Raw genomic sequence first — 27213 nt, 5'->3', positions numbered from 1 at the left:
TGTAAATGAATTTTGCATGGGTCCATAGCGATAAGTCCAGGTGATGATGTAAATAGCCCCTCCTCTTCCAGGAGAGCAAAGCCTACGCCGCTTCTTTAATGACAACATTACGGAGTTTGGCTAGGGATACATCTCAGACAAAGTGACAAGCCTAACTGCAACAGAAGATTCAAGTATAAATGTTGATTTGAATTTCAATGTATCTGCATTATATATAGATATATATATCTGCGCACACTTCATGCACACTTGCATACAACACCAGCAGACACTGTACACACACCTCACACAGATATGAGTGGCTAGCAGCAAGTGAAATGGTTTCCATAGTGTTTGGAATGAGATTTATTTTTTTCTCTAAATTGTGCTCTTTCTCCACGGGTTGAAGAAGGCCATTTTGGCTGCTTTTTGTTACAGAGCACTTAGTATATTTTCTTCATTTATAAAAAAAGAATGTGGCCCTTGGTTCCGTTTTAATTAAGATTGTTTCCTGTTTGAATTGAGACAATGAAACGAGACGTTTGTTGAATTCAAAAGTGATTTGTAGCACAAACGGGGTCTTATGGAAACTATTTTTTGTTGTTCCTAGCCACGTGACTTACGATGGTTTTAAATTAGCCCCGTAAACCCTGATCTCGGGTCAGACGCTGATCTGGGGTCAGGGTTTGGGCTTTGTGGATGGAGCAGAACTGTGATTGTGTGATGTTTGACTGACAGGCACTGTGTGAGGAAGAGGTTGATTGACTCTATGACTACATGTCCCTATCAGAGGCTAGGAGCGCCTGTTCTGTGGATAACTGAACCAGCCCTAACATGAAATCATGGAACTATGAACAGAATGATGTTACTCAATGCAAATAGGATTGGATCAGTCTGAATATTGTGTATACATGGGCAAGCACTTTCATAAACACTTTGCATTTATATGACAGAACATCTCTTAAAGTGGATGGACATAGATTTTTCCATTTGGTTAAATTTTTATAAACACCTTTAATGTCAGTCAAATATATTTATAGTGATAGGGGCCGCTATGACATGAGATACAAAGGTTTGACAGAGGCCCATACGAACGCACAGGTTTTATTTTCTTTGTTTCATGACTTTGAGACGTTCTCCACAGAACACGTGTGCTCCTAGCAGACATAAAGAGTTTAAATCCAGAATAATTGAGCATCAATAACTTAACTCTACACGACAGATGTGTAGAAGCAGCATTTACAACTGAAATCTTTGATTTCATGGCCAATTCTGCGCTTGGCTTACAATAATTGCCAGAATTGCAATTATAAAAAATAAAAAAAGTTGAGAGAATCAGTGCATCAACCAGGAAAGAATATTTATATTTCTGGAAAGAAAATGAAAATGCACTCCTATTCACAAAAGTGCCAATCCGACCAACAAAGACTTGAGGTTCTTATGTATCTGTCTTTGATTTATAGATTATTTTTCTTTATATCTTTTATTTACTTGAATGTGCACACATTTTGTGCAGAACATTGCTGCTCTATTTTCCTTATCTTTAAAGTTACATTATTTGCCATTGTTCCTTTGGAAAAGTGGCATTCTTTACTGTGGGCACCTAAATAAGGAATGAATTAAAGCTGTGTAATTGTCTGGGGCGGAGGGGATTACTTGATTCATTGCATAAAACTGGTCTCTCCAGCTGCCTTTTGTAATTTGGTGTGATGCTCCCCACTATTGCAGTAAAACATTTTGGAATCGATTGATTTCATGTGACGGATACAGTCGAGTATTGTATTTAGCATTTTCTTGAGATTCCTCTTGGTGCAAAAACAAACTCGGCGCCGATTTAAAAAATCTTGTAGTACTTAGGAGACGTTAGTGACTATCATAGCAGACAATTGGTGGTACTAAACCTGTATTGTCATAGTTGACCAAAGTTTTACCATTGGGAAGGCTGGTTGAAATGATTCAGTGCATGTTTTGTTTTCAGGTCCTCTATGTAATTGGCTTGTGTTGACCCAGTCAGTAGGACTGAGAAATTGTTCCAGGCCATTAAAAAAACTGCTTCTTTTCATAATAAGCTGCAATCGCTCAGTCCCTTGCTCCTCAGTTTTATTTTGTACTCTAGCTCAAGGAACGGTTTATGTAGTTAAAAAATAAATCTGCAAAATAATCCCGAAGACTGCAATAAATATTGTCCAAAATCAGGCACCCCGGCCGAAGGCAACCATCCACCTACTTACTGCTCTCGAAAGGTGACGGGAGCTAACTGAGGCAACTTACTGGACATTTTTCTAAGATAAAATCTGGGATTCAGGAATTGTGCAGTGATGATTTACATTAAAAAGTATTATAAGTTAAACTATATGTATGTTCTGATACATTGATAGGGATTCACATGCAATTCTAATCACTTCTGAGAAGTGGAGAAAAAAAGCCTCATTAGAACACGTCACAGGAAAGAAGAAATAAAGGTAAAATAGGAGGTGAGAATACACGCCTTTTCTGCTTTTTCTTGGTCTTTTTCCGGATCAGGATATTCTGGGCTATATTTTATGGATAACTGTGTTAAGAGAGTAAAGGTTTGTCCTAGTCAGGCTGCGTGACCAGGAACCTTGTTATCCATAGGGGAATGAAGAGATGTCAATATCTCACATCTGACTTGTCTTCCGTCCTAGAAGCTGTTCTATGTCTATTTATCAAAATACATGCCATGCTCGGCTTGGTCAAATGTCATCTACGCTACAAATGTTTACAATGCTACATGTTTGTAAAAAAAAAAATACTTTTCATATGCCATCACTGACCAGTCCTGATGTATTCTCTACTCTGGTCCTCTCATTTCTTTTACATGTATTTATTTTCTCTATTCTTGTTTGATTTTTTTTTTTTTTTTTTTTTTTTTTGCTCAAAATTACCCATCTTTAAACTGTGACTTGACTTGACTTTACCGACGGTATGAATGAGTGACGAGAAACTTATACACTTCAACTGAACATGACACACAAACATGAACATGAGAAGAAACATGCATACAGGAAACAGCAACAATATTAAAAGTGTAAAGAAAATATATATTGAATTTATAATTGTTCAGTGGGAATACTGTGCAAAGACAAATAAAGTTATGTTGCAACCCTTTAATGCTAGTGTTTGCTCTTTTGTTTCCGACGTACTATGCAAATGAATTGCTATTGTACTATGCCATGTATACAACACTGGAATGACTAGCAAATCTGTGTCTTTAGCTCAAGGTGTGAACCTTCTTCATGGTGGAAGTGAAAATGTGTACAGTACATCTGGCTTGGAAAAATTAAGCCACATGTTTATGGTCTAAAAAAATTATCCAACATGTATTACATTAGTCAGATACAGACAACTATTAATTCCAAAGGGGAAATTCATTTCTACAGTATATCCCATCCATGTTAATAAAATAAACGAACATCAATTAAAATCATCATACAAGTGACAAGATATACTGGATCATGTGATCAGTGTGTTCAAATTATTGCAGAAATGAGTACTACCCACCCAGTACACATGACACACCTCATTTGCTTATTCTATTTTATATGTGTTTTTCTTCAATAGCTCACAGTTCATGTGACCCAGTGGGTTCAAATTATTGCAGAAAGTTGTATTTCCCAGTCGGCACCTCAAACCTTATATTTGATTGTAGTGCTTGTGTGATTTTATTTGAATATTTTTATGGAAAATCCATGGATTTTTCTTTAATAGCTCCTACGGTTTGTGACCCAGTGTTAACAGTATTGCAGTATCGGGCCCGTCCCTGGTTTTTAAAAGTTTGAGATCACAACCTCAGGGACCAAAAACTTCACTTTCAAAGTCAAAGGAAAAAACAGCTTGCACCCGCTGCACCTCAACCAAGGAGAGACTACCGCAAACATGAATTAATCCACTAGGGGACGACAGAGGGCAGCGCTGGGGTGTTTACCGCCGTTTACTGTTAGAACAAATAAGAATCCAAAGTTATGACCGGAAGTAATTTTTCCTCTTCTCACGCTGTTGACTGTTGAGGATACCTGCAGTACACAGACACTAGCTATTTCCACCTTGAGTCTAAAGGTAAACAAGTACCTACTATCTAAGAATGCGAGACCTACTTTAGAAACTAGCACGCGTGTGGTCAGCCTGTTTGTGTGCCCTGTGTGCATTACCTAACGGGTTATCGTGCAAGCTGATTTAGCCGCATCTGGCAGCTAGCGAGCGTTAGCATGTGGTAGCTAACGTAATGTGAAAGCTAGGTAGCTTGTAGTGAAGCGAAAGCCAGCGAGAAAAGGGCACCGTTTAAAGGAAATGTAAATAGTATTTGCTATGACATATGGAAGTCTACATGCTGAGCTAAAACTCGTTTCAATTTCCTGTTTATTTACGTATAGTAGTTTAGTAACGTGTAACGAGGTCTACCAACAGAAGAGTTTTACAGAATTCTATATTATTTAGCTGACTTTCAGATCATTAAACATTTCAGTACAAATGATCAATTCGACATGTTTATTACGAGATAAGCTATATTTTGTGTCGAGCTTTCACCAAATGTACACTGCAGCGGTATATATAAGCTGTAGCATTTCAGTCTTAAAAATACTAACTATAAAAATCTAATTGATTATACCACCGACCAGTTATTTCAGTCGTATTAATCAAACGTCAATTTTGTTCCGCAATGGCTGTTTTACATGACTCCTTAACAGCTGTGTTTAGAGTAGAAAAACCTGCCTTAGATGCGTCATGTAAATGACTTGATAGAACCTAGTAGTAGTATTAATAAAGCTCCACTGGAAAAACAAGTTCTGCTGCTGTGTTGTAATTTAACCTCTCTGTGTCATTTTCACAGTGAGCTGAGTGTCACAGGTTGTTCTGCTTGTACCAGATACGAGCCAGAGATGAAAAAACAGGACACGGAAGAGTCTGTCGCTCAGGCCAGTGACGAGGCTGCTTCTACGGCAGGAGGGATGGAGTCACCTGGAGCTGTGAAGGACACCAACAGCCCCAAAGAGCCTGAACCAGAGATGCCACAGACCGACACACAGACGGATACAGCGCCTCAAAAGGACAGTCCACCACAAACTGACACGCCGCCACACACACCGCCACAGATGGATACACCACAGGGCAAAGAGGCAGCCAGTGAAGGTAACATTTTTAGTTATTTGTTTGTTGTTGTTGTTGTTGTTGTTGACATGACCGTCTCAGTGTCTTTGTTGCATAAGAACCATTTATAAAATGAACAGCAAGGTATGGGAAGTCTGTCAGTGTGGTTGGCAAATCCTAATGCCTCGTTTCCACGGAGCAGCACAGTTCAGTTTGGCACGGTTCGGCAGGGCACGGTAACCATAGTTTTGGCTTGCGTTTCCACTGACGACAGCATCCTAACTTGGTAGGCGGGGTTTAAGTCAGGTCAGCGTATATATACCAGTGTTTCCCACAGAATTTTTTGAAAGTGTGGGGGGGGTCCGGGGGTATGCTCCCCCGGAAGAAAATGTTGTACCTTTTTAAATGTTAAATGCATCAATCTGGTGTACTTTGAGGAACACTATTCCTATATAAATGGTGATTAAGATGGAGTTTAACACACTTATCAATGGTTAATGAATAAATAATTTTCTATGATACACATTTGAGCCATCAAAAAAATGAAGCAAAGGTGGTGGTTACCTGTGGTTCAAAAGAGTGAACACAAGCGCCCTTTTGTTTTATTAGATTGTTGAATTACTAGTACTCAAATAACTGTGACTACAATCACGAAGGATAGCTCACAATATTCTTTCCAGCAGAGGGTGCTCAAAGAGCGCAGTATGAATTGTGATGGAAAAATTGCAGAAAATAGCTACTTATGAATACAGTCACAGCGCGTGTTGACACCGCAGGGGGAGGGGCTGATTGACTCGGGGAGATTGAAGCCTCGATCCCTCAAGCGGCGCTTTGATAATACGTCCATGATTGAAGGAAATATTGTTTCTTGAGATCACAGCGCGAATCACACGTTAAAGATTTTTATGCGGAAATGCTATTGTTTCCAAGTGAAACTTGCGCATTGCAAATGAAATGTATACATGTATATTTTTAAATAGTAAAATATACATATATAAAAAAAAATTAAAAATTAAAGTGAAAGTGAAAGTGTGGCGGCCCGCCACGGAATGATATATTATTGGGAAACACTGTATACAGTCTATGGATCGGAGCTGTTGAAGGCACTGGTTGGGCAGCTACGTTACTATGTGGTGACATCGTAGCAGCGGGACACAGTGTGTGTAGCCTGCTGAATTCAATAGAAGAGGAAAAACGCCACACAATAAACACAGAGCTGCACACCCTTATCATTCTCTACTCCTCCTCACTCTTGCCCAGGTGATTAAACACTGCAATTTATCTCAGGCACTGAAATGCCGATTCTGTCGATCCAATCAACGGACTGGAGTGTGTAGCTCCACCAGCAATAATATTTTTTTTAAACACAGAATGTCTGTGTAGCTGCACTGCTAGTTCTTTAACCTTTATTATATATTAGTTTTGTATGGAAAACACTACTAAATTATGACCAGGAAATTATTATTGCCGGAAATAAGGATATTTTGCAAATATTGTTCCCAGGTTTCATGTTGTATTTAATAGGTTCCCATCTTTCCCCGTAGAAGTGGGAAAGAGCCTTCCGTTAGTCATGTTTTTTTGTTCCTCTTCCGTCACTGTGTCTAGTTGCAGCGGCAGCACTTTCTCAGCGCGACATGGCCGAGGAGCTGAGCCGGCAGCTGGAGGACATCCTCAGCACCTACTGCAGGGAGAGCCTTTCAGACGACGGCAGCAGCCTGCCCAACGGCCAATCACACAGCCCCGAGCTCAACGGACTGACCAATGAGAGGGAGGACGGCAAGCCGGGCAAAGTCAATGGAGCAAAGAAAGGGCCGGAGAAGGAGCAAAAGAAGACTCAGGACAAAAAGAAAGTGAAGGGTCTGGGTAAGGAGAAACTCTTTCTTTCTTTTTTTCAACCTAAGAATAGGTCTTTACTATGCATTTGGCATATAGCATAATTCAGACACAAGGCAATTCAAAGTGCTTTACAAGGGCATAAAAATATGAGAAATAGTAAAATTAAGAGTGGAAACAGCCAGATTTTTGAAAAATGTAAAGAAAATTACATTAAAATTTGGCCGAAAAGAAATCCAGAGAGCAAAAGGTCTTGGAGCTTTTGCATCCTTTCAACGGTTAGTAGTTGTATTGTGTTTTCTAACAGGCTCACTGTTTCTGTCCGTTTCCCTTGTGTATTCAGGCAAAGAGATCACTCTTCTCATGCAGACTCTGAACACACTGAGCACCCCAGAGGAGAAGCTGACAGGCCTCTGCAAGAAGTATGCTGAACTGGTGAGTGTTTACTACACTGTGTTGCTACACTTGACCTAGATCTGTTTGAAGATGAAGAGTGAGTAGAACGGCCAAAGTTATAAGTTGAACAAAGTACCTCAGACATTACAAGTGAAACATGGTGTGTAGTGAGTCAGTTTAGGAGATACTGCCCAGACTGTAACTAACTTGAAGAGTTTCCTTCTCTGTCTGATTTAAAGGTTGAATCAGCGATTTTGAGACTGCTTGTTGTCAAAAGAAGTTTTTGTCAAAATCAGTGAATATCTCCTCACGATCCGCTGCCTGTCTGTACTGTGTGTGTGAACCGAAACAAATCCAGTGTTGATAGAAATACACAGCTGTAAACGAGCATGGTGCTAGCTACGCTGGGCCCACTTTGTTATCATACTAGTTTACAGAGCCTAGGCAGTGTATTAACACAAGAATTCTAGTCAGCACACACAAAGTACGGACAGGTAGCGTTAGGAGATAGTCACTTATTTTGACAAAGTGATTTTTGACAAGTGTTCTCCAGAATGGTTGATTTCACCTTTAAAGGCTCTCTGGGGGGAGAATGCAGTCAAAATGAAAATAGAGGAATCCCCTTGAAACAAGGAGAGTAATCAAAGGTGATGCCGCAATATTTGTCAAACAGACACAGAGTGGTGCAATGCAGAGCTCTTTACTATGACCTCAAGAATACCTGACAGGGTGTTATTAGCACTGGGGTTTTGTATGCTGTGCTAAGTTTGTATAGTGTGTGTGTGTGTGTGTGAGCTTGAGAAAGCTGCTGTGTGACTTGGCAGCGTGTCAGAGCAGATGGATGAAGGCTGTTCTGCAGTGTTGTTATTGGATGGAGGTCGAACAAAGATTCCAAAGGGATTTTCCCCCGGCAGCTGAATGATATGTTGATTCAGCATCATGCATGCATGTCACATTTCCAAAGGATATTATTTATTTGTTTGCATACCTGTTTACAGAGCCTAGGCTGTGTATTCACAACATGTTTCTTTCCAGCAAACACAAAGTACAGAAATATAGCAATGAGATTGTGAGGAGATATTTACTGAATTTGACAAAGTGATTTTGACAACAAGCATTCTCCAGAATCACCGACTCCACCTTTTTAAAGTAGTACTAGCCCCTTTTACACAGAGATTGCGGCATATTGACGGAACAACATCACTCCAATATGCCGGCTTTGCTTGCTTCTGTGTTATTTACACAGAACCAAGCAACGCCGGCCTGCTGGCGCATCAGTAGTCCCTTTTACACAGCGCTCCGGAATGAAAGAGGTGCTTGTAAACAGCGTCAGGTGTGACGTAAACATTTAGCGCCGCGCCGGTCAGCTGCTTTACAACAACAACACTGGCCAGTGAATTGAGAGCAGAAGTGCTGGAGCTTGCAGTAAGAGGGCCGTATTTTACTGTCCCCACGATGTGCCAGTTGATCTCGCTACGCGCTGAGTCCAACATCACTGGGACAGTTAACCAAACTGACAAAATCAATCCGACCGCTTCACCTCTGTGTGTGTGTGTGTGTGTGACAGGTTGGTTGTGAGCGAGTCTCTTTGTGAGGGCAGCGATCTGCCAATCAGACATACACATACACACAGTGTGTGAAGTCACGTTACTGTAGACAGAAATAAAGTGTGGATATACGCTCAGATTTAGGATAATAATAGCGGCGGCGGAATGTGTTAGCAAAACAGTAGCTCTGTGGCTAACAGCTGAGCCGGAGCCTTCAGTCAGCTGAAGCAGACAGTCTAGCGGGGCGAGCAGACTATTCCCCCGTTACTAGGTCGACCTTCAAGCTGAACAAGAGCCCTCCGCTGCGTGTCGGACTCCTGCTTCAGCTTGTCGGTCTTTATTTCTAGCAAGTGACCCGTTCGCTATACTTTATCCCTTACTTAGCCTAGCCTAGCTTTCCATTGTACAACTTCTCCTGGGCAGAAATAGACTCATACACTCTGCAAAATGAAGCGCGGGGGTTTGGATTGAGCAACGGACCTTATGATCAGCTAGATTATACACCGTTCCTTTTATTTGGTGATTTTTACGGGACATCAGGCCGCCGTGGTTAATGTTAAACACACGTCCTTCAACTGCTAACATGGTCGCATGTTTAGAACGTAAGACTATGGAACGTCAAACGCCCCCCTGTTCCGCAACAACAAGCTGGAGCATTTAAACAGAGAGGCGGAACTGATCGTGTCGGGAATCTTACTACCCCCCGAGGTAGTAAAATTCCCGGAACGATCACTCGCACCTTTCTTCCCTCGTTCCGCAACTGTCGCATTTACACAGCTGGGGGGAGGGCCGAAAGGCCGGCATATTCCCGGCTTTCACTGGCTGTGTAAAAGGGGCTATTAATACTGCTGTTATTACAACCTCACACCAAAGCAGGAGACCATCCCTGCGTTCCAAATCGCATACTCTTTCTTTTTTCAATTCTACATACTAGATCTGACCATAACAATAATCTAATTAGGATGCGGTAGGCATGCAATTGGGAAATACTTTTACTTATTTATGCCATCATAACATTGCGCCTTGATATTTCCTCTTGCTTTTATATCCGTCGCATCCCCGTTTGTTTTCATATGGGGGCTCCGTCGATGTGACATCACTTCCGGTGTGCACTGGATTGTGGGTCAGAATCGCCCAAATAGGATGCTGTTTTTAACATCAAAAATCTCGGCCGGATGTAGTAGACATCCGAGTATTTCTAACCATACTAAATCTGGCCACAAGAATCGGGACATTCTAAATCTTTTTTTCTACCATACTAAATAGTAGATCGTATTGGTATGAGAACGCAGGGTATGTTTTAGATGCATTCTGTTTTTTTTTAAAGAGTGACAATAATATCAGCAAATAACACCTCAGCACATGTGTGTGTGTGTGTGTGTGTGTGACAGTTGGAGGAGCACCGTAACACCCAGAAGCAGATGCGCGTGCTGCAGAAGAAGCAGAACCAGCTTGTGCAGGAGAAAGACAACCTGAGGAACGAACACAGCAAGGCCATCCTGGCTCGCAGCAAGCTGGAGAGTCTGTGTAGGGAGCTGCAGAGACACAACCGCACACTCAAGGTACAACACACACAGCCAGCAATATCTGCATATATGAATGTAGACAGCTGAAATGATTTGATCAATGACCTCCTTCAACCACAGCTTCTCTCAGGTGCAGCTTCTGTGTATTTAGCGCTTTATTTTAAAGTGGTCAGATTAGCTGCCTTCATCTCTATACAGTTTTCTGTTAAGGATCCGTTATAAAACATATATAAAGATGCATTTGTGGTGGCTCCGGGTTTTAAAATTGGTTAGATCTGGGGCAGATGTTTACCAACCTGTCCCAATAGAACACAAGTGAAATGTCTTAATTAAAGTCCAGAACTTAGTGTCAGATTCAGAAAACTTCATTGTCTGTTATGACAGAAGCTCGTCAGAGACGTGGCTCATCATACAGTATGGAACACAAACCCATGATATACAGACATTTGTTCCTAAACACAGAATAAAATACCTAATACATGATTCACACAGGATAAAAATGACATTATTTGTTAAAAAATTCCAAGATTTTGTTCCCAGGTGGAAGCATGCAACCCAGCATCAGTGCTCATTTTCCCCACGTTCTCCTCGTTTCCCTGTTCAGGAAGAAGGAGTGCAGAGGACGCGCCAGGAGGAGGAGAAGAGGAAGGAAGTGACCTCACACTTCCAGGTGACGCTGTACGACATCCAGGCTCAGATGGAGCAGCACAACGAGAGGAACGCCAGTCTGAGGCAGGAGAACACCGAGCTGGCTGAGAAGCTCAAGAAGCTCTACGACCAGTACAAGCTACGAGAGGAGGTTCATCACCCACTGTTTCTTAATCACTCACAATCATGACATTTTACCACCATTTTTTTTAATACTTTTTTTTTATTTATTTTTTAAAGAACACAAATACACATAATGGTAAAAGCGTACGCACAAACAAAATAAACAACTGACATGGCGTACTCTACTTAAAAGGTTTCTAAGACATTGTTTAAATTAAAGGTAAATGTTAAGCAAAACGCCGAAAATTGTCATGCAGGTCACTTCAGCGCTGCTATATTGGTCGAGGAGACGCTGCCATATCTGTTTAAATTTTTCCACTTTTCCTGAAATCTCACAGATTTTCTCCATATAGAGAGTTGCTGGAGAACTCCATGAATTTGTTCCACATTTGTTTTACATGGTGTCTTAAACAGGTGTTTCTCTCTCTTTCTCTCTGACCTTGTGAAACCAGCACATAGACAAAGTGGTGAAGCACAAAGACCTGCAGCAGCAGCTGGTGGACGCCAAGCTGCACCAGGCCACGGAGCTGCTGAAGGAGTCGGAGGATCGCCACGACAGAGAGAAAGACTTTGTAAGTAACCTCCTACTCAACTACACAACGCATACAGTCACACAATACAAGACAATACCAGCACATGCATTGCATAGGGTTTGGTCCTGTTGTAATGTTTAGATGTAAAGAGGATTTTTTTTTCCCCCCTTGTCTCCTCAGCTGCTGAAGGAAGCGGTGGAGTCTCAAAAGATGTGTGAGCTGATGAAGCAGCAGGAGGTTCACCTCAAACAGCAGGTCTCCCATCAGTCAAATACTCTTCCTTTGTTATTGTGTTGAAGTCAAATGATGAAACAGACATTTGCACACTAGTTTATTTTGACCGCTTTTTTGAAAATGGAAGAGGAGCATAATATCGCTTAATATTCTTTTGATACACTCTAAAATACAAATTTGTGTTCCAAATAAAATAAGAAAAACAATCAAATGCGATGGAAGAACAGTATAGTTACTTAAAGCCAAATAATTAATTGAATTTACAAAAAGAAATACTAGAACGTGATGTATACCGTTAGCGTGAAACAAGATTTTGATCATATCACCCGACCTTACTATGAACGAATGTAGCGTATCTGCACCAAGCATCTTTTAGGTGTTCAAACTTGCATTTTGTTGTTGTTGTTGTTTTTTTGCAGCTGTCACTGTACACGGAGAAGTTTGAGGAGTTTCAGACCACGCTGTCCAAGAGCAACGAGGTCTTCACCACATTCAAACAGGAGATGGAGAAGGTGAGGGTGAAAGACATGGGGACGGAGGTGGAATGTGATCTTACCTTGTGATCGTATGTGACGCTCTCTCTCTCTCTCTCTCTCTCTCTCTCTCTCTCTCTCTCTGTCTCTCTCTCTTCCTTTGTGCTACAGATGACCAAGAAGATCAAGAAGCTGGAGAAGGAGACGGCCATGTATCGCTCCAGATGGGAGAGCAGCAACAAGGCTCTTCTGGAGATGGCGGAGGAGGTAAAGGAACTTGTTCTTAAGACATAATACAGGTTTTATTTTTTTATTTAGGGGATCTCACAGAACATCTGGGAAGTAATGGAACTTAACAGCTACTACTAAAAAGAATCTTCACCTCATCCCTTGATATTGTGGAAAGACTTGAGGCAGTGGTGGATTGATGCCCTCTTTAGTAACTAGCTTCTTGTCCTTGAAGACCATTGTGTAGCTACTGTAAATTCTCCAAAAGCAAGGGAGGGAGTATTGCAATCTAGAATCTTGCTACTAGATGCTGCTTAAGGAACTTTCAGTTTGTGTTCATTCTTGCACTCCCTTTGGACAAATGTGGTAGTGTTTTTACTACACCAGCTGTACTTCCTGGGTGAGCGTACCTATGACGAAGTCATTGAGAAAAACGATATAAAAATAGCATTCTTTGCACTGATCTCGTTTGCTGTTCCATGTAATTTATAATCACCACAGGATAAATGAGACTGTTTCAGAAATATTGCAAAGTTCCTCGTAGTACCTTTTAATACTCCAATATTACACACTGTAGCCTTAAGCTGTACTCTGTGATGTAATTAACTAAAAAGGCAAAATAATTTGAATGTAATTGGCCTGATAAATAGGTAACATTTAATCAAGTTTGTAGTCAGTTTGTCTCACAAATCGGTGCACAGGAGTATAAAGCCATCATATTGTGTGATATGCTTACAGAAATCCGGGCGGGACCGTGAATTTGACGCGCTCCAGGGTAAAGTGCAGCGGCTGGAGAAGCTGCGGCGGGCGCTCAAAGTGGAACGCAACGAGCTGAACAAGAAGGTCCAGACCCTGAGTGATCCAGACGGAGGCACCGCGGCCACCTCAGCAGCAGCAGCAGCCCCAACCTCCACCCATGACCCAGGGACAGACTCCCCCTCTCCACCACCCACTGACTGTTTGACTGAGCCTCTCCCAGACACCACGCCCTGCTCCCAGGCCTGCCACTGTCAACCACACCTGGACACTGACACCGGACTAGAAGCCGGGGCACAGGCTCTGACCATAGCCGCCCAGGAATGAAGCAATGCCACTGCTGCTGCTCACAGTCTACTACTCTATCCACCTCCAGCATCAAGCCACCAGCCTCACCTTAAACACTGGTCCCCAAGCAGATTATATAGCAAGGTTAACTTGTGTCCTCCCAGCATGCCCTGCACAAAGAGAAGAAGATTGGTGCCTCATTTTGTCAGTACATACATTTACATGCACACCATAACTCAATTACTGATCTAGGCAAAATTTCGATTATAAACGTCACAATAATCAAATGATCTACTTAATTATAATTGAAGGTATTTATAAGTCTAGTTCGTTTTCATAGAAGGCTCACAGGGAACATCTTATTAGCATCACAAAGTAACTAATGCATTGACCATAAAGTAACCACATTTTATGTAACACTCCAAAAAAAGCTGCTACTGCTAAATGCTGCTGTGTGTAGAAGAATGGCTCCCAGTCCACAACCTCTACAACTAATTATATGAAAAGATAAGTAATCCAGCTCTGTTTAATCGCGCCAAGCTAAACCCTTAACTTGATGACGTCAGCACTGTTAATTCGATTGCTGCAACCGTTTGTCATTTAATCTAATTATTAGTGTGCATGTAAAAGCACAGGCGGCCTCTGTGTTGTGCTGTTCCATTACACTTTGCTTACTTGACTTGCAGCTCACACAGGACCATTGCAAAAGAGAAAAAAAACGGTGCTGCTTGGGACGACACAAGCCTTGGTGTGCGTGTGTGTGTGTGTGTGTGTGTGTGTGTGTGTGTGTGTGTGTGTGTGTGTGTGTGTGTGTGTGTGTGTGTGTGTGTGTGTGTGTGTGTGTGTGTGTGTGTGTGTGTGTGTGTGTGTGTGTGTGTGTGTGTGTGTGTGTGTGGACACTCAGTCGGGTTTAATGTGCATCTTGAGTGTCACTGTTAGAAGGTCAAGTCTTAACAGAGATGTCAAACTTCTTTAGCTAATCTAATTCTTAATAAATAACAAAATATATAGAGAAGTCTACGTTATTGAAGTAAATTACATTTTTTTATTCTTGTTTCATTTATCCTTTTGGCATTCCATTGCTTCATTTGATTGTGTGGGCTCTGATATTGAAATGTATGTGTCCTACAGAGCACTTACTAAAATACATCTTTTTTTTTTTTTTTTTTTTTTTCTATAGATCTATAAATGTGTTTCCTTTACGACCAATTTATCATTCCGTAACTTTCAGTTGTTAGCTACATTTGTTTTACATGTTTTTCAGTCAGCTTACAACCTGGTATTGATGACCACTTTAAACGTGTTTGACTCCATATTTGTGTGTGTGTGTGTGTGTGTGTGTGTGGGGCTTACGATTGTCTCCTCCCTGCCCTGGTAATTGCAGTAGCTTGTTATCAGGTTTTAAATAGAGAATGTTAAAGGACCTCTATGCAACACTTGCCTTTTGGTTTTATTCTGTGGCAGTCTGAACTGACAAGCACTTCGCTGAGAATGTATATTCATTATCTCCACTGTCCTGCATGGATGTATTGTATAAACAGACAACATATCTCACATCAAAACTCTATCTGGATTTAGGTTCAAACCCTGTTGATTGCCTCTCAGTCACTGTTTAATGCTGAAAGTAATATTGTGGATCTACCTGATGCTGTTAAAAGTGACTGAGCTTAGTGGGAATAATTAGGAAAGAATTTGAGAAAAAGTTATTGGACTTCTGTATTGTAATTGGTGGTTTCACACCACATCATGTCCATTCCCTCTTCAGACATTCTAATGTACTACTTGATATGTAGCATCGGTGACAAGGTGTCCACTCATGAAAAGGAAATGGCAAACTTGATTTCTTTCCGTTCTCTCACAGGACATATTCCTTGTACCTCTCTGGACCAGAGGTGGATATGAGAGGTTCATTGACCATGAGAAGGAAGCAAAGATGTTTCCTTTTGTTTGTCTTTTTTGCAGTACTTTTATCTGGCCCTGTATATTTTGTTTCTTGTTAAATAAAAGATGTAACGGCGTATAATATTTGAGTTGTTGGTTGATTGGACAAAAGGTGCTAAAGCATGTTTGAATGGGAGAAGGATGTATGCATTAATGCAAGAACCTGTAGCAGTGCTCTACCTTAGTTAATAGTCTGTTACAGCAGGATTCTCAGTTGTGTGTACATTGTACCAGAGAACACCATTTGGAGACTCCTAAGAAATGTAGTCACATAAAGCTTATAATTGTCAATAGATTTTCACACCAGTGTACAGGTAACTTTTTTGATTATGCTATTTTATAGTGCTTTAAATGATCCTTATTCTCTAGTTTTAATAAATATATATAATATAATAAATAGGGATATATTTTTTAATTAGTATTTTTGTACCACATGCTAGAGTGTATTATTAGTATTACCGTTAGAGGGCGCACTGACGCCCTCTTGCCGTTTCGCGCCGGAAGTATATCATCTTCCTCTTCCGCCGCTGCTCCGGCGCCTCAAACACGAGTGTTATCTTTTCTCTTTTTTCGGGAGGCTAAGTGAATATACTGGACCGACCGGCGACACGTAGCTGACAAAAATGGTAAGTTTATCCATTGGTGAGCGTCCGCCGCGAAACATATCGTGCCCAGAACAATGCGAATTCTCTAGCTGAGACCGGTATCCACAGTGTAGCTAGCACATCTAGCTTTGTAGCATATCTGCCATGGCTGGGGTTAGCCTAGCTTTCAAGTTAGCCAACGTTAACATAAACGTTAGCTACCGTTAGCTGGGTGATGCAAGAAGATAACCATCCCCTGACAACACGTAGAGATGCACCGGTGGGCCTGGTGTAATGATAAATAAGTGAAGCTATTTCAAGCTAACACCAGTAGGTATATTGTTAGTTCAGATCGCATATGTTTAAAACCTCATACCTGTCTTTGAGCAACCTGCTACATTGAAGACCCATCGCTATCGTTAATTGTGGTTGACAGCTAAACGTCTTCTAAACCGCTATGAATGTCCAAACTCTGATGTTCTTCACTGCTCTCCACAGAAACCCATCCTGCTCCAGGGCCATGAGAGGTCCATCACTCAAATCAAGTACAACAGAGAAGGAGACCTGATCTTCTCTGTATCCAAAGACACAGTGAGTCCATAGAACTCCACATCTGCTTTGTGTTCTGCCACTGTATTATTTCACCTGTACGTTTGTTTGGTCTTAACTTCTTCTGTGTATCTTTTTGTAACATAGGTAGCCAACGTGTGGTACTCTGTCAATGGCGAGAGGCTCGGCACCTACAATGGACACACAGGAGCAGTGTGGTGTGTCGATTGTGACTGTATCCTTTTTCAAGAAAGTCCAAAGTTTATACCTGGCTAGACCAGCCTGATCTCGTGAGCTTCACATATGTTTCTCTCCCGCGGATCAGTCTGGCCTTTCTCCAAACTCTGTGGGGCCAATCAGGACCTGCATTCTGACCTAACGTTGGTCCCTAATAGTGTAAGGCGTCTTCTGATTGGTTCGTGTAGTCGTCAATCTAGCCTTGTGAGACCAGCTATATCTCACAAGCTCAAGCGCTGATCCAAGATGTTGATGTCAACAACTACAAGAACCAATCAGGGGCTGCCTTCTCCACTAACGGTCGGAAAGTGGGGAGGATCTGACTAAAAAACTAGATTGACGACTACATGAACTAATCCAAGGCTGCCTTCCACTAATTGTGCGGCGCGCCTCTCGATGGAGATTGGAGAAAGTCCAGACTGATCTGTGGAAGAGAAACAAATGTGAAGCTCTCAAGATTTAGGTCGATCTCGCCAGGCTACAAAGTTTTTATGCTGTTTAATCTCAAACAAAAGTTAGAACTTTTCTCCAAATGATGCATTGTCTGTAGCTGGGTGTGGTACTACATGTTGGTCCCCTTGACCTGCTCCATCTCAGGGGACACTAAGAACGTACTGACGGGATCTGCAGACAACAGCTGTCGACTGTGGGACTGTCAGACGGGTAGGAAGAAACCAGCTGCGTGCGTTTTTTTTATATGATGTTTGTCCCAGTTCAGCAACGTTGTGCTAACCCCTCCCCCCCCTCCCCCCGCTGTGTCTCTCTGTGCTGCTGCAGGTAAACAGCTGGCCCTGCTCAACACCAACTCTGCGGTCAGAACGTGCGGCTTCGACTTCAGCGGCAACATCATCATGTTCTCCACGGACAAGCAGATGGGTTACCAGTGCTTCCTCAACTTCTTTGACCTGAGGGACCCACAGCAGATCGGTACGTGCCACACAATGAATGCACACAGACCCCGCTCGTTCATTTTTTCCCAGGACATTGTGTGACACTTAAAAATGGCTATCAAAGAAACACGCATTGTGTGAATTTGATTGGATCATCCTTGTTAAACTTATCAAATCACATTTTATACATCTATGATCACACGTTTCCCTTATTAGTTGCTATTGGCGATTTCATTTAGATTTTTTTTTTCTGACCAACGACGCTCATTAACTGCTTCTTAACCATTAACCGACAGATTAAATGTAGCCTATTTATAGTGAAATACAGTAGGCATCAAAAAAAATAATTATATATTTGTCAGACCACATATTTTATTATTTTATATTCACAATCTGGGATATTGAGAGAGAGAGAGAGAGACAGTCCTTTCCTTGTTTGGTGGCAGGCTATTCCCCGATATTGACGTTGTGACAGAAAAATTATGATGATGTTGCATTTTCATGGTGCCATCTTTCTTTTCTTTCTGGTTTTCCAACATTGGGATAATAATTTTTGGCGGTACCCGTGATGAGCTGCAACACGGTTGAGAAAGGCTTGACTAGAACATGCACAGTCGGGGCGCTTTCCATAAGGACTGTCGCGCAGTGTATATATACATTTTTCAACCGTTTAACTGAAAGTATAAATCGGTTATATTTATTCTCAGCAGTTAACGGTTAAAAGGTTAACCATGGACATCCCTAGTTGCTAATTCTATTAAATATGTATTGATGTGTGGCTCTCTTTCCAACATTTGGAGATATAGTAAGACATTTTTTGATTCACATTCATGAAAGGTGATTGAAAGTCAAAGCCGTTGACAGAGTAAAACCTGTCATGTTCTTCTGCTGTAAACCTGGTGTAGCTCTCTATCACTATGTAACAAAGCAATGAGGAGATGTGGCTCCTGGTGTAGTGAGTGATTCTCTGTCTCTCTCTGTGTCTGTCTGTCTGCAGAGGACAACCAGCCCTACCAGTCCATTCCCTGCAGCGATCACAAGATCACCAGTGCTGTGTGGGGACCTCTGGGAGAGTTCGTCATTGCAGGCCATGAGAACGGAGAGATCAACCAGTTCAGCGCCAAGGTTGGTCTCGCACACACACACACACATGTATCACACACTGTCTGTTAGGGGTGTGTGACACATATTGTCCATGATGATATCTTACTTGTTTTAACAATGTGTGAAATGACAACAATGACACAATTTCAAGGGATGCAAAATATCGTCAATTGTCGTAAAATCCCCCAAAATATTAAGATATTATTATTATTTGTCAATAACTGCACACCCTACTGTTTTTTCGGAAACACATGGGAATGTATTAAAACTGTGTTCATGTGCCACTGGCTGTAAGGCGTAACATTAGTAAACAAAAGTAAATACATTTGATTTTCTACCTTCTTAATTTGCCAGAAAATATGTATAAATAAATTGCAGCGAATGAAGATGATAAAGATCAGCTTGGAAGAGATTATATATTTTGTTTTACAGTGAAGTTGTGTGACTCTTTACTGTTATTTGTTGGCAGGACGGCGAGATCCTGAAGCAGTGCAAGGAGCACAGCAAGCAGATCAACGACATCCAGCCGTCAGTGGACCTCACCATGTTCATCACCGCCTCCAAAGACAACACCGCCAAGGTAAGAGCCACGTCTGCTCTGCTGTTCCTTTGACACAGCCACGAGCCATGTCATAAACATGGATTTCATCTAATTTCTTTCCTCTTTAGCTGTTTGACTCCTCCTCTCTGGATCACATCAAGACCTTCAGGACGGAGAGACCAGTCAACTCGGCTGCCATCTCCCCCATCATGGATCATGTGAGTGAGGCTGCCACAGTGCTGTGTCGTCCTATCACCACTGTGTTTGTCACCTCCCTCCTAATCTAATCTCATGACTGACTTTTGACGTGTGTGTGTTTGGTCCAGGTGGTGATGGGAGGTGGACAGGAAGCCATGGAGGTCACCACAACCTCCACCAGGATCGGCAAGTTTGAGGCCAGGTGAGCGTATTTACTTAAACCTGAGTGAGTCAGGTATTCTGGAGAACGCTTGTTGTCCAAATCAGCACCTGTCCGTACTGTGTATGTGCCGGAAAAAACAATCCATTGTTAATAAACAGCCTAGGCTCTGTAAACAGGGATGTTGCTAGCTACAGTGGGTCAGTCCGAGCTGTGTATCAACACCCAATAATTATCTCACCGCGCACAGCGTACGGACCAGGTTAGCAAATCAACTTTGCCACAAGCCCCCCCCCCCCCCCCTTGATTTTCTTCCCCGGTACGGACAGGTGGCAGATCGTGAGGAGTTATTCACTGGTTTTGAAAACAAGCGTCCTTGAGAATCTTTTTAAAGGGTGCTCCATATACCGTTTCCATTATGCTCAGATTTCAGCACTAACCTGCCTCTCTGCTCTATCCTCAGGTTCTTCCACGCTTGCTATGAAGAGGAGTTTGGCAGAGTCAAAGGTCATTTCGGACCCATCAACTGCGTGGCATTCCACCCTGATGGCAAGAGGTAGGAGACAAACACACTTGGAAATACACTGCCCTAAAAAGTATTTGTCAACGTCTTTGTGCAAAATGGCTAATGTTGTTCTTGTTGTGTGCTTTTTGTCCACAGTTACAGCAGTGGAGGAGAGGACGGATACGTTAGGGTTCATTACTTTGACCCACATTACTTTGACTTTGAACTGGAGGCATAAACAGGCACGACCACACAGCTTCAACTAACATCGCATTCTAGTCCAGTCTGAAGGCAGAAAAACGGACTAAAGTGCATTTGCATCCTACTGACCACCTTGCCTCCTTCCCTTCATCTGAACTGCTCTGAAGTCAGGGGTAAAGCCATTCACTTTGTCCCTTATACTTCTCACAGATAACTTCTAATAAAGGAAAAGAGGAGACTACATCCCTGAGACAAGAGTGTGGTGTTTTTTCAAAAGTCATTTTTCTTACATCACTTGGACATGGCTGGTTGGGATCTGAAGTAATTTTTTATTACCCTGGATGTGCAACGCTATCTGAACTGGACTTTAAAAAACCCACACTCCCCGATTCCCAAGCCTATTTAATCTGATTCTGATGCATTTTCTGTAAGCCATTCCATCACAAGTCCCCATTAAATGACTACATTTAACTTGTTCCTTTGTGATCAATACACCACATGACCATTATGATGAGTTATTAAGAGCACCCTTTACTATGTTCAACAAAAGCCTTTTAAACAATGATACCTTAGTGATAGACTAACCGGATATAGACAACTATTATCGTGCTCACGACAGATACTGTCATCAAACTCCTCCCCTTCCCTGCTGTTGCCTACCGTTTATGCCATGGATCTAATTCTAAGGTGTATGCTCCGCTCAGAACGGGAGACGACAAAGGGCGCGTGTTTGATAGTATCTAGCTCATAATGTTGCTGCACGCACAGTTTTTGTCAGTGTTGGTCAGCACCAAATTGCACTACTTTGGAAAGACAAGTTGCGGCTTCTTGAGCTTATGCGCGACCCAAGACAATTGTAATTGGTTTAAAGAAATGAAAATAGGCCAGCTTGGTTTCCCTCCCCCCCACCCATTGACACAAAATAGCATGTGACCATACCACTACTAACTGTAGTTTGGTCTGGCTGTGCGAGACTACCTCAGTGATAGCTGGACTGCTAAAATGAGCATTTATAAAAATATTTTGTCCACTTCCATTTTCAGTACCAACCGAGCCATATAAAAACAGCTGTAAGAGGATTAGTTTTACAGATAGAATACAATTTGCAAGTGTTAACAAATTTAAACAAGGAATAATCTGGATCAGTTCTTTATTTTTTTTATAACAAAGTTATGATAATGCACATTTCACAAGGATCGAACTCCAGACAGCCAGTTGTAGAGCCATTTTTCTCCAGCTCACTCCACCATGTGTGTAATGGTACAAAATATCTAAAACTAGTCATTCACTTCCCAACATAAGCCTCTGTAGAGCTTCACACCCATTCATACATACATCCAAATAGCAATAGAAGTTAAACTAAAGGGAGAAACACTGGGCAGATATTCAGAGGAAGAAGGGCTGTAGTCATGATTTAAAATAACTTACTGAGCAGAGATCAGGCACTGGAATATGTACATGCTAAAGGCCAGATCACTCTAAACATGCATTCACTGATAAATTAACACAGCACGCCAAATGCTGGTTACAGTAACAGTTTCATAAATAGATGTTTAAAAACTAACATAAGCCTATCTGCATGTGAGCACTGGACTTAGCCATCCCCAAGTCTCTGCAGGCCTTTTAGCGTGAGCCCCACACACATTTACATCAGAGATGCCATGATAGGAACAGTAACAACTTGTATGGTTTTCTTCACATTGAAGCAGACCTGGTTCACACTACAGCTGAGGGGGATTTGTTAGATACTACATGGAGCCACAGTTGGGTGGGGGTTACGCACAGCAAACATAGAAGGGATTTCAATCAGAAACGCAGGGTAGCACCGCCCACTCAACTCAACCAAATGGAATAACACACGTGTGAGCCAGGTTTGCTCATAGGAATACATAATTAAAACAAATACAAAATGGGTCCCATCATAATCAGATTACAGGAATCAGTGGGTGTTGAGGACAACAGTACAACCATTAGTCTCTCCTGCTGCCAAACTTCAAGTTGTCTTCACTTCTTCTTTTGGTCTGAAACACATACAGTTACAACATTCAGTGATAACCAGCTAATTGCTCTTAAGTTACAAAATGATGAGATGAGACATGGTCTATTGTTAGAGTTTTCCCTGTCACACAAGCAAAGTGGGCAGCAAGTCTGTTATTCAGCCAAACCTTGTTCAAAGACACAATGGAATAAGGAGTAAGCCAGCCTGGAAACTTTGCATTTTGCTGCCAAATACCAAACTACTATCAAACGCTGATGGTATGTTTAATATCTTGCACTCTGCAACCAATGGTTTAAGGTTAAAGAAGACTATTGACAATGTGCGATTCTCTTACCCTGATGTGTCCATCTTCTCCTCCTCCTTCTCTTCCTCTTTCACTTCTAGGAGGCAAAAACATGAGCGATTATATAAAGATGTTTTGTCGGTCTACAAATACACGCTAGAGTGGTGAAGTCTCACCTTTCTTCTCCTCTCCTTCCTTGTCTTCCTCTTTCTTCACTCGTTTGACCTTCTTGTGGTTGGCTGTGTTCCTGCGGCCTCCTCCCTGGCCCTCAGCTTCATCCTCAGAGTCGGAGAACTCCTCTTCACAGGCTATCCTCTTGTCATGGGCGCGAACTGAAACACACAGAGGCACAGTTCATTAGGATGCCTTTAGCAGCAAACACATCTCAGACATGTGACACGTACAGGGCTTAACCAGCCAACAGTCACTCCCACTAGCCACTTTGGCTGCTTGGAATGTTATAGATATATTTTGAACTTTAGTCTTTATTGCAACGTGACACTACACCCCCCATGCGCGTAAGCTTTTTGTTAATTAATACAGGGCAGAAAGAAAGGATGATCTTTTCTCCGCACTTTGCTAAATTTGGCTGAATTATAAAAAAGGCAGAAGTGGTCAAATGTAGAGCTTTTTCTGAGCCGAAAGACCTGGCTCTTCTTGGTGAGCTGAGCCAAATTTTATGGCTAAAGCCAAGGAGGTTTAAATCTAGTTCAAATTAATTGCAGCACATCGGCAACTTTAAATTATATAAAATACCATTTCCAAACATTAAAATTGTGCCCAGTGAAAACACAGGAGGGGCTATTAACTTAGGAAAACAACTAGCCACAGTGGCTGGTGACAAGCCCTGGACACATATCTCTGACTGTCCTACTCTCTTACTAGACACTCGTTTGTCGGGGTCCTCCTCCTCCTCGTCTCCACTGTCTGGGTGAGGGGCGTCCTCGGGGATGGCTTGCATCTGGACCCCGGGGGCGTGAGGCAGCATGCGCAGGTTCTCAAACAGACGCTGCTTGATCTTCTCCAGGTACTCGTTGGTGTTCTGGTTGGTCATGTTGGAGGGGCTGATGTGCAGCTTGAAGTCCGGACCAAAGTATTCAAAGTAATCGTTGTAGGGAAGCTCGTTGGGGATGGAGCAGTCCAAGGCCACGGCCGTCTCGTAGGTCCAGCAGCGGGCCACGTTACGGATGGTGTAGCCCCCGCCGCCCAGCATCAACAGGGGGAGGTTGAAACTTTTGATGTACTCCACACATTTGGCATGGCCTGGAAGAACACGTGCATATATTAAATACTGGAAAGAAGAAACGCTTCTATGCCTTTGAGTGTTATCTTGATGGGAGTGAATTTTGTTTATACCTTTGATGGTGAGGTTGAAGCAGCCCAGTCTGTCTCCAGAGAGAGAATCCGCTCCACACTGGAGAACTACAGCACTTGGTTGGTACATCTCCATGACTTTGGCCATGATCTAACACACACACACACACACACACACACACACACACACACACATTAACAACCTTGCTTCAAGAAATAGTCTAGTTGTGAGGAGTACATAGAACCTAAATGAAAGACTTACAGGTTTGAAGATGGCTTCATAGGACTCGTCATCAATACCGTCTCTGAGCGGGTAGTTGACTGCATAGTACTTGCCCTTTCCTGCTCCGATGTCCTGCACACATCACAGATATCATTGGATTACTGCTCACATTAACACACAATATAATCCGATGAGAATGATCTGAGAATGAAAACTAGAAGAAACTAACCCTCAGGTCTCCAGTGCCGGGGAAGTATTCCCCATACTTGTGGAAAGAGACAGTCATGACCCTGTCTGTGGTGTAGAAGGCCTCCTCCACTCCATCACCATGGTGGATGTCAATGTCAATGTACAACACTCTCTGGTGGTACCTAAAGGAGAGGGGATTCAGTTAAAAGATGTCTTTAGAGGCATTGGAGTTACCTGACAGACAAATCATGTGTATAGGGAACTCATTTTACAGTATGGAGCAGAGCGAAATGGGATGATAAGGCAGCAGCTTACTTGAGCAGTTCCAGGATGGCGAGGACGATGTCATTGACGTAGCAGAAGCCAGAGGCCTCAGACTTCTTGGCGTGATGGAGGCCGCCGGCCCAGTTGACCGCGATGTCTGTCTGCTGCTTGTTCAGCTTCAGTGCCCCGGCTACAGGATAGAACAGAGTAAGAAATGTGCAAGTTGAATTGACTTCTGTGTGTAGATCCAAATTTGCTTCAACATTTATACTGTGCAGTGAAGTTAATTTGTCCATTGTGTATGTTTTATCACCTTAGATAACTATGTCTCTAATTTATTGCATCTTTTCTTAACAGCGTTGTGTGCAAATATTTATCCAGTGAAGACTAGACTACCGGTCCATAATGTTGGCCGCTGAAAAGAATCCAGTGTTAATAAAAAGCCTATGCTCTGTAAATGGGTATTTAAACAAAGGGGGCTCACAGTAGCTAACAACATGCCTGTTTACAGAGCCTAGGCTGTGTATTAACTCTGGATATAATTTCAGCGCGCACACGCAAACAAAACAGACAGGTGAATAATTCTAGTGTTAATGCAGTTCAGACACTCCATAATCATAAAGTCACTCGAACAATTTTTTTTTTTTGCCATATGTCACTACCATGGTGCACCAGAAGGATTATGGGAAATGTGGTTTGAATAACATACCGACAGATCCACCTGTTGAGAGCTGGCAGAACTCAAACAGACCATCAAACACCGGACAGTCCTCTCCCACGTTGACTGTGAGAAAAAGAACAAAATAAAAAGGTGTAAGTCATTTAGACAGTCGGAACACATCGACGTCTCATTGGAGGGAAAGGGAAGAACACTACTCACATCTCTGCATCTGTTTGCTATACTCAGACATGTTGTCTGGTCGGATGGACCTCAGGAACTTAATGTAGTCATCACTGTGGTATTTGGTCATCTCTTCACCACTGGCTTTGTGGGGTCTCTGGACAAAGGCAGAAAGGAAATAACCAAAGTGTCAGCAATATACACTGTTTACGCTCTTTGACTGGTAGGTCTATATTCCCCAGCATGTGTACAAGGCATAGGCTGTAAAAGCTCATGCTGTGTATTTATTGGTTGGAGAAAGGTGGAGTCAGTGATTTAAAAAATTAAAAAACGTCAAAATCAGTGAATATGTCCTCACGATCCGCTTCTTATAAAAAATAGCAGTGTTAATACACAGCCTAGGCTCTCTAAACAAGCATGCTGCTAGATACAGTGCCCCCCAACCCCTTTTACAGGACAGGGACAGGTAGTGACCCTGAGGAGTAATTCACTGATTTTGACCACAAGCGTTTTCGAGAATACCCCCTTACAATATGAAGAAAACCTATATCACAGTTCGAAAAACTTAAACTTAAATATGGTATGTACATATTTTGAATGAATTGTTCTAAAACTTTTTATTAAAAAAATGTTTTAAATTATTGTAAATGGCTATTTTGTATGTTGTTGTTAAGCGCATTGATCACATACCAATGGATTTGCTCAGAATATAGACGGTGGTGTAATTTTCTCTTGAAGTAGTGTGAGGACTAGTACAGTGAATTTGTGTGGAGGGATGCGACTCACATAGATTTCCATTTTCCTGTACAGTCCATAGTTAAGAAGGAGGTTGTGTGTCATGCGGATCCTGTGAGGTTTCATGGGATGACCCTGGCCATAGTAGTAGTTCCCCACATCGCCTTGGAAGGAAAAGGTTATTTAACAGGATGATTACATTTCAAATGTGGTTGCAAACATGCTGCGACAATGTATGTTGGCGCTTCTGTATGTGGGTAAAAAAAAGCATGCCAAACTCCATTCAAAATCTTGTCCATTTAAAATTTATATTAAGAAAAATAAATTGCTTTAGCTTGAAATTAAAATGAACACCGGCTCAGCTTCAGGCTAACAGCTAGCTACCATTAGCTAAAACAGGCTAGTTAGCCAATCGAGCAAGCTAACGTTAGCACGCTACATCGGCCAGAGATACGTAAAATGTCCTAAACATATCCACTCCTTCAAGGCTGCTTCAAGCATCGATAAAAGTAGGTGCACAAGCTCTATATTTACCGTCATAGTAATAGCAAACTTTTTTCTTTGTTCCTTGAGACAGCGCCATTTTACACCAATTAACCCACTGATTCTGTGCCCACTGCCCACCGGCTCCTCTCTCTTACAGCAGGGAGCTCGCGCTGAGTTCGCGGCAACCAATCACAGATGCCCAACCGCCCAGCTGGGAGGCGCCGGTATTACAAACCGAGGACACTGTCTAGACTGATAGACCCCAAGTGTTTTGGTGTTGGATTGTACTGGTAAATAAA

General features: G+C 42.1%; 3 protein-coding genes across 4 annotated transcripts; 2 read left to right on the top strand and 1 right to left on the bottom strand.

The window, feature by feature from the left end:
• Positions 1 to 3977: 3977 nt before the first annotated feature.
• txlna (taxilin alpha) lies at positions 3978 to 15680 on the top strand. 2 transcript variants are annotated; one of them, XM_080044951.1, is made up of 11 exons: positions 3978 to 4056; positions 4829 to 5127; positions 6691 to 6948; positions 7262 to 7353; positions 10253 to 10423; positions 10992 to 11186; positions 11611 to 11730; positions 11872 to 11946; positions 12345 to 12437; positions 12570 to 12665; positions 13365 to 15680. In XM_080044951.1, exons 2-11 carry the CDS (start codon positions 4878 to 4880, stop codon positions 13707 to 13709), a joined length of 1695 nt encoding a protein of 564 aa, XP_079901077.1. In that variant the 5' UTR covers positions 3978 to 4056; positions 4829 to 4877; the 3' UTR covers positions 13710 to 15680. The 2 variants fall into 2 exon arrangements, with proteins under 2 accessions (XP_079901077.1, XP_079901078.1); XM_080044952.1 differs by having other exon boundaries at positions 3992 to 4056; positions 4865 to 5127.
• A 454-nt stretch (positions 15681 to 16134) lies between these two features.
• eif3i (eukaryotic translation initiation factor 3, subunit I) lies at positions 16135 to 20821 on the top strand. The gene is made up of 11 exons (XM_080045049.1): positions 16135 to 16237; positions 16694 to 16786; positions 16892 to 16979; positions 17579 to 17644; positions 17759 to 17908; positions 18869 to 18996; positions 19445 to 19555; positions 19645 to 19734; positions 19843 to 19916; positions 20338 to 20430; positions 20536 to 20821. The coding sequence occupies exons 1-11, from the start codon at positions 16235 to 16237 to the stop codon at positions 20615 to 20617; spliced, it is 978 nt and encodes a 325-aa protein (XP_079901175.1). The 5' UTR covers positions 16135 to 16234; the 3' UTR covers positions 20618 to 20821.
• A 902-nt stretch (positions 20822 to 21723) lies between these two features.
• LOC307264164 (putative histone deacetylase 1-B) lies at positions 21724 to 27081 on the bottom strand. Its single transcript, XM_080045455.1, has 12 exons — positions 26963 to 27081; positions 26480 to 26592; positions 25733 to 25850; positions 25562 to 25636; positions 24904 to 25042; positions 24629 to 24770; positions 24439 to 24531; positions 24219 to 24327; positions 23745 to 24125; positions 23039 to 23194; positions 22914 to 22959; positions 21724 to 22601 (listed from the first exon to the last, which is right to left on the bottom strand). Exons 1-12 carry the CDS (start codon positions 27009 to 27011, stop codon positions 22574 to 22576), a joined length of 1449 nt encoding a protein of 482 aa, XP_079901581.1. The 5' UTR covers positions 27012 to 27081; the 3' UTR covers positions 21724 to 22573.
• Positions 27082 to 27213: the final 132 nt, after the last annotated feature.

Source organism: Ammodytes marinus, assembly GCF_949987685.1.
Source record: "Ammodytes marinus genome assembly, chromosome: 17".
Classification (NCBI taxonomy): domain Eukaryota; kingdom Metazoa; phylum Chordata; class Actinopteri; order Uranoscopiformes; family Ammodytidae; genus Ammodytes; species Ammodytes marinus.
The sequence above is the reverse complement of the archived record's forward strand: the minus strand, read 5'-3'. Positions and strand labels throughout refer to the sequence as shown.

What these genes read in the sequence shown, in the direction of transcription:
- LOC307264164 (XM_080045455.1), bottom strand. Translation starts at nt 27,011, where the DNA reads ATGGCGCTGTCTCAAGGAACAAAGAAAAAAGTTTGCTATTACTATGAC. An exon ending in TAGCAAACAGATGCAGAGAT is followed by an intron (nt 25,637 to 25,732) that starts GTGAGTAGTGTT and finishes TTTTTCTCACAG; the next exon opens with TCAACGTGGGAGAGGACTGT. An exon ending in GAGAAGATGGACACATCAGG is followed by an intron (nt 22,602 to 22,913) that starts GTAAGAGAATCG and finishes TATGTGTTTCAG; the next exon opens with ACCAAAAGAAGAAGTGAAGA.
- txlna (XM_080044951.1), top strand. Translation starts at nt 4,878, where the DNA reads ATGAAAAAACAGGACACGGAAGAGTCTGTCGCTCAGGCCAGTGACGAG. An exon ending in GCAAGAAGTATGCTGAACTG is followed by an intron (nt 7,354 to 10,252) that starts GTGAGTGTTTAC and finishes TGTGTGTGACAG; the next exon opens with TTGGAGGAGCACCGTAACAC. An exon ending in TTCTGGAGATGGCGGAGGAG is followed by an intron (nt 12,666 to 13,364) that starts GTAAAGGAACTT and finishes ATATGCTTACAG; the next exon opens with AAATCCGGGCGGGACCGTGA.
- eif3i (XM_080045049.1), top strand. An exon ending in TCTCTGTATCCAAAGACACA is followed by an intron (nt 16,787 to 16,891) that starts GTGAGTCCATAG and finishes TTTGTAACATAG; the next exon opens with GTAGCCAACGTGTGGTACTC. An exon ending in TCTCCCCCATCATGGATCAT is followed by an intron (nt 19,735 to 19,842) that starts GTGAGTGAGGCT and finishes TGTTTGGTCCAG; the next exon opens with GTGGTGATGGGAGGTGGACA.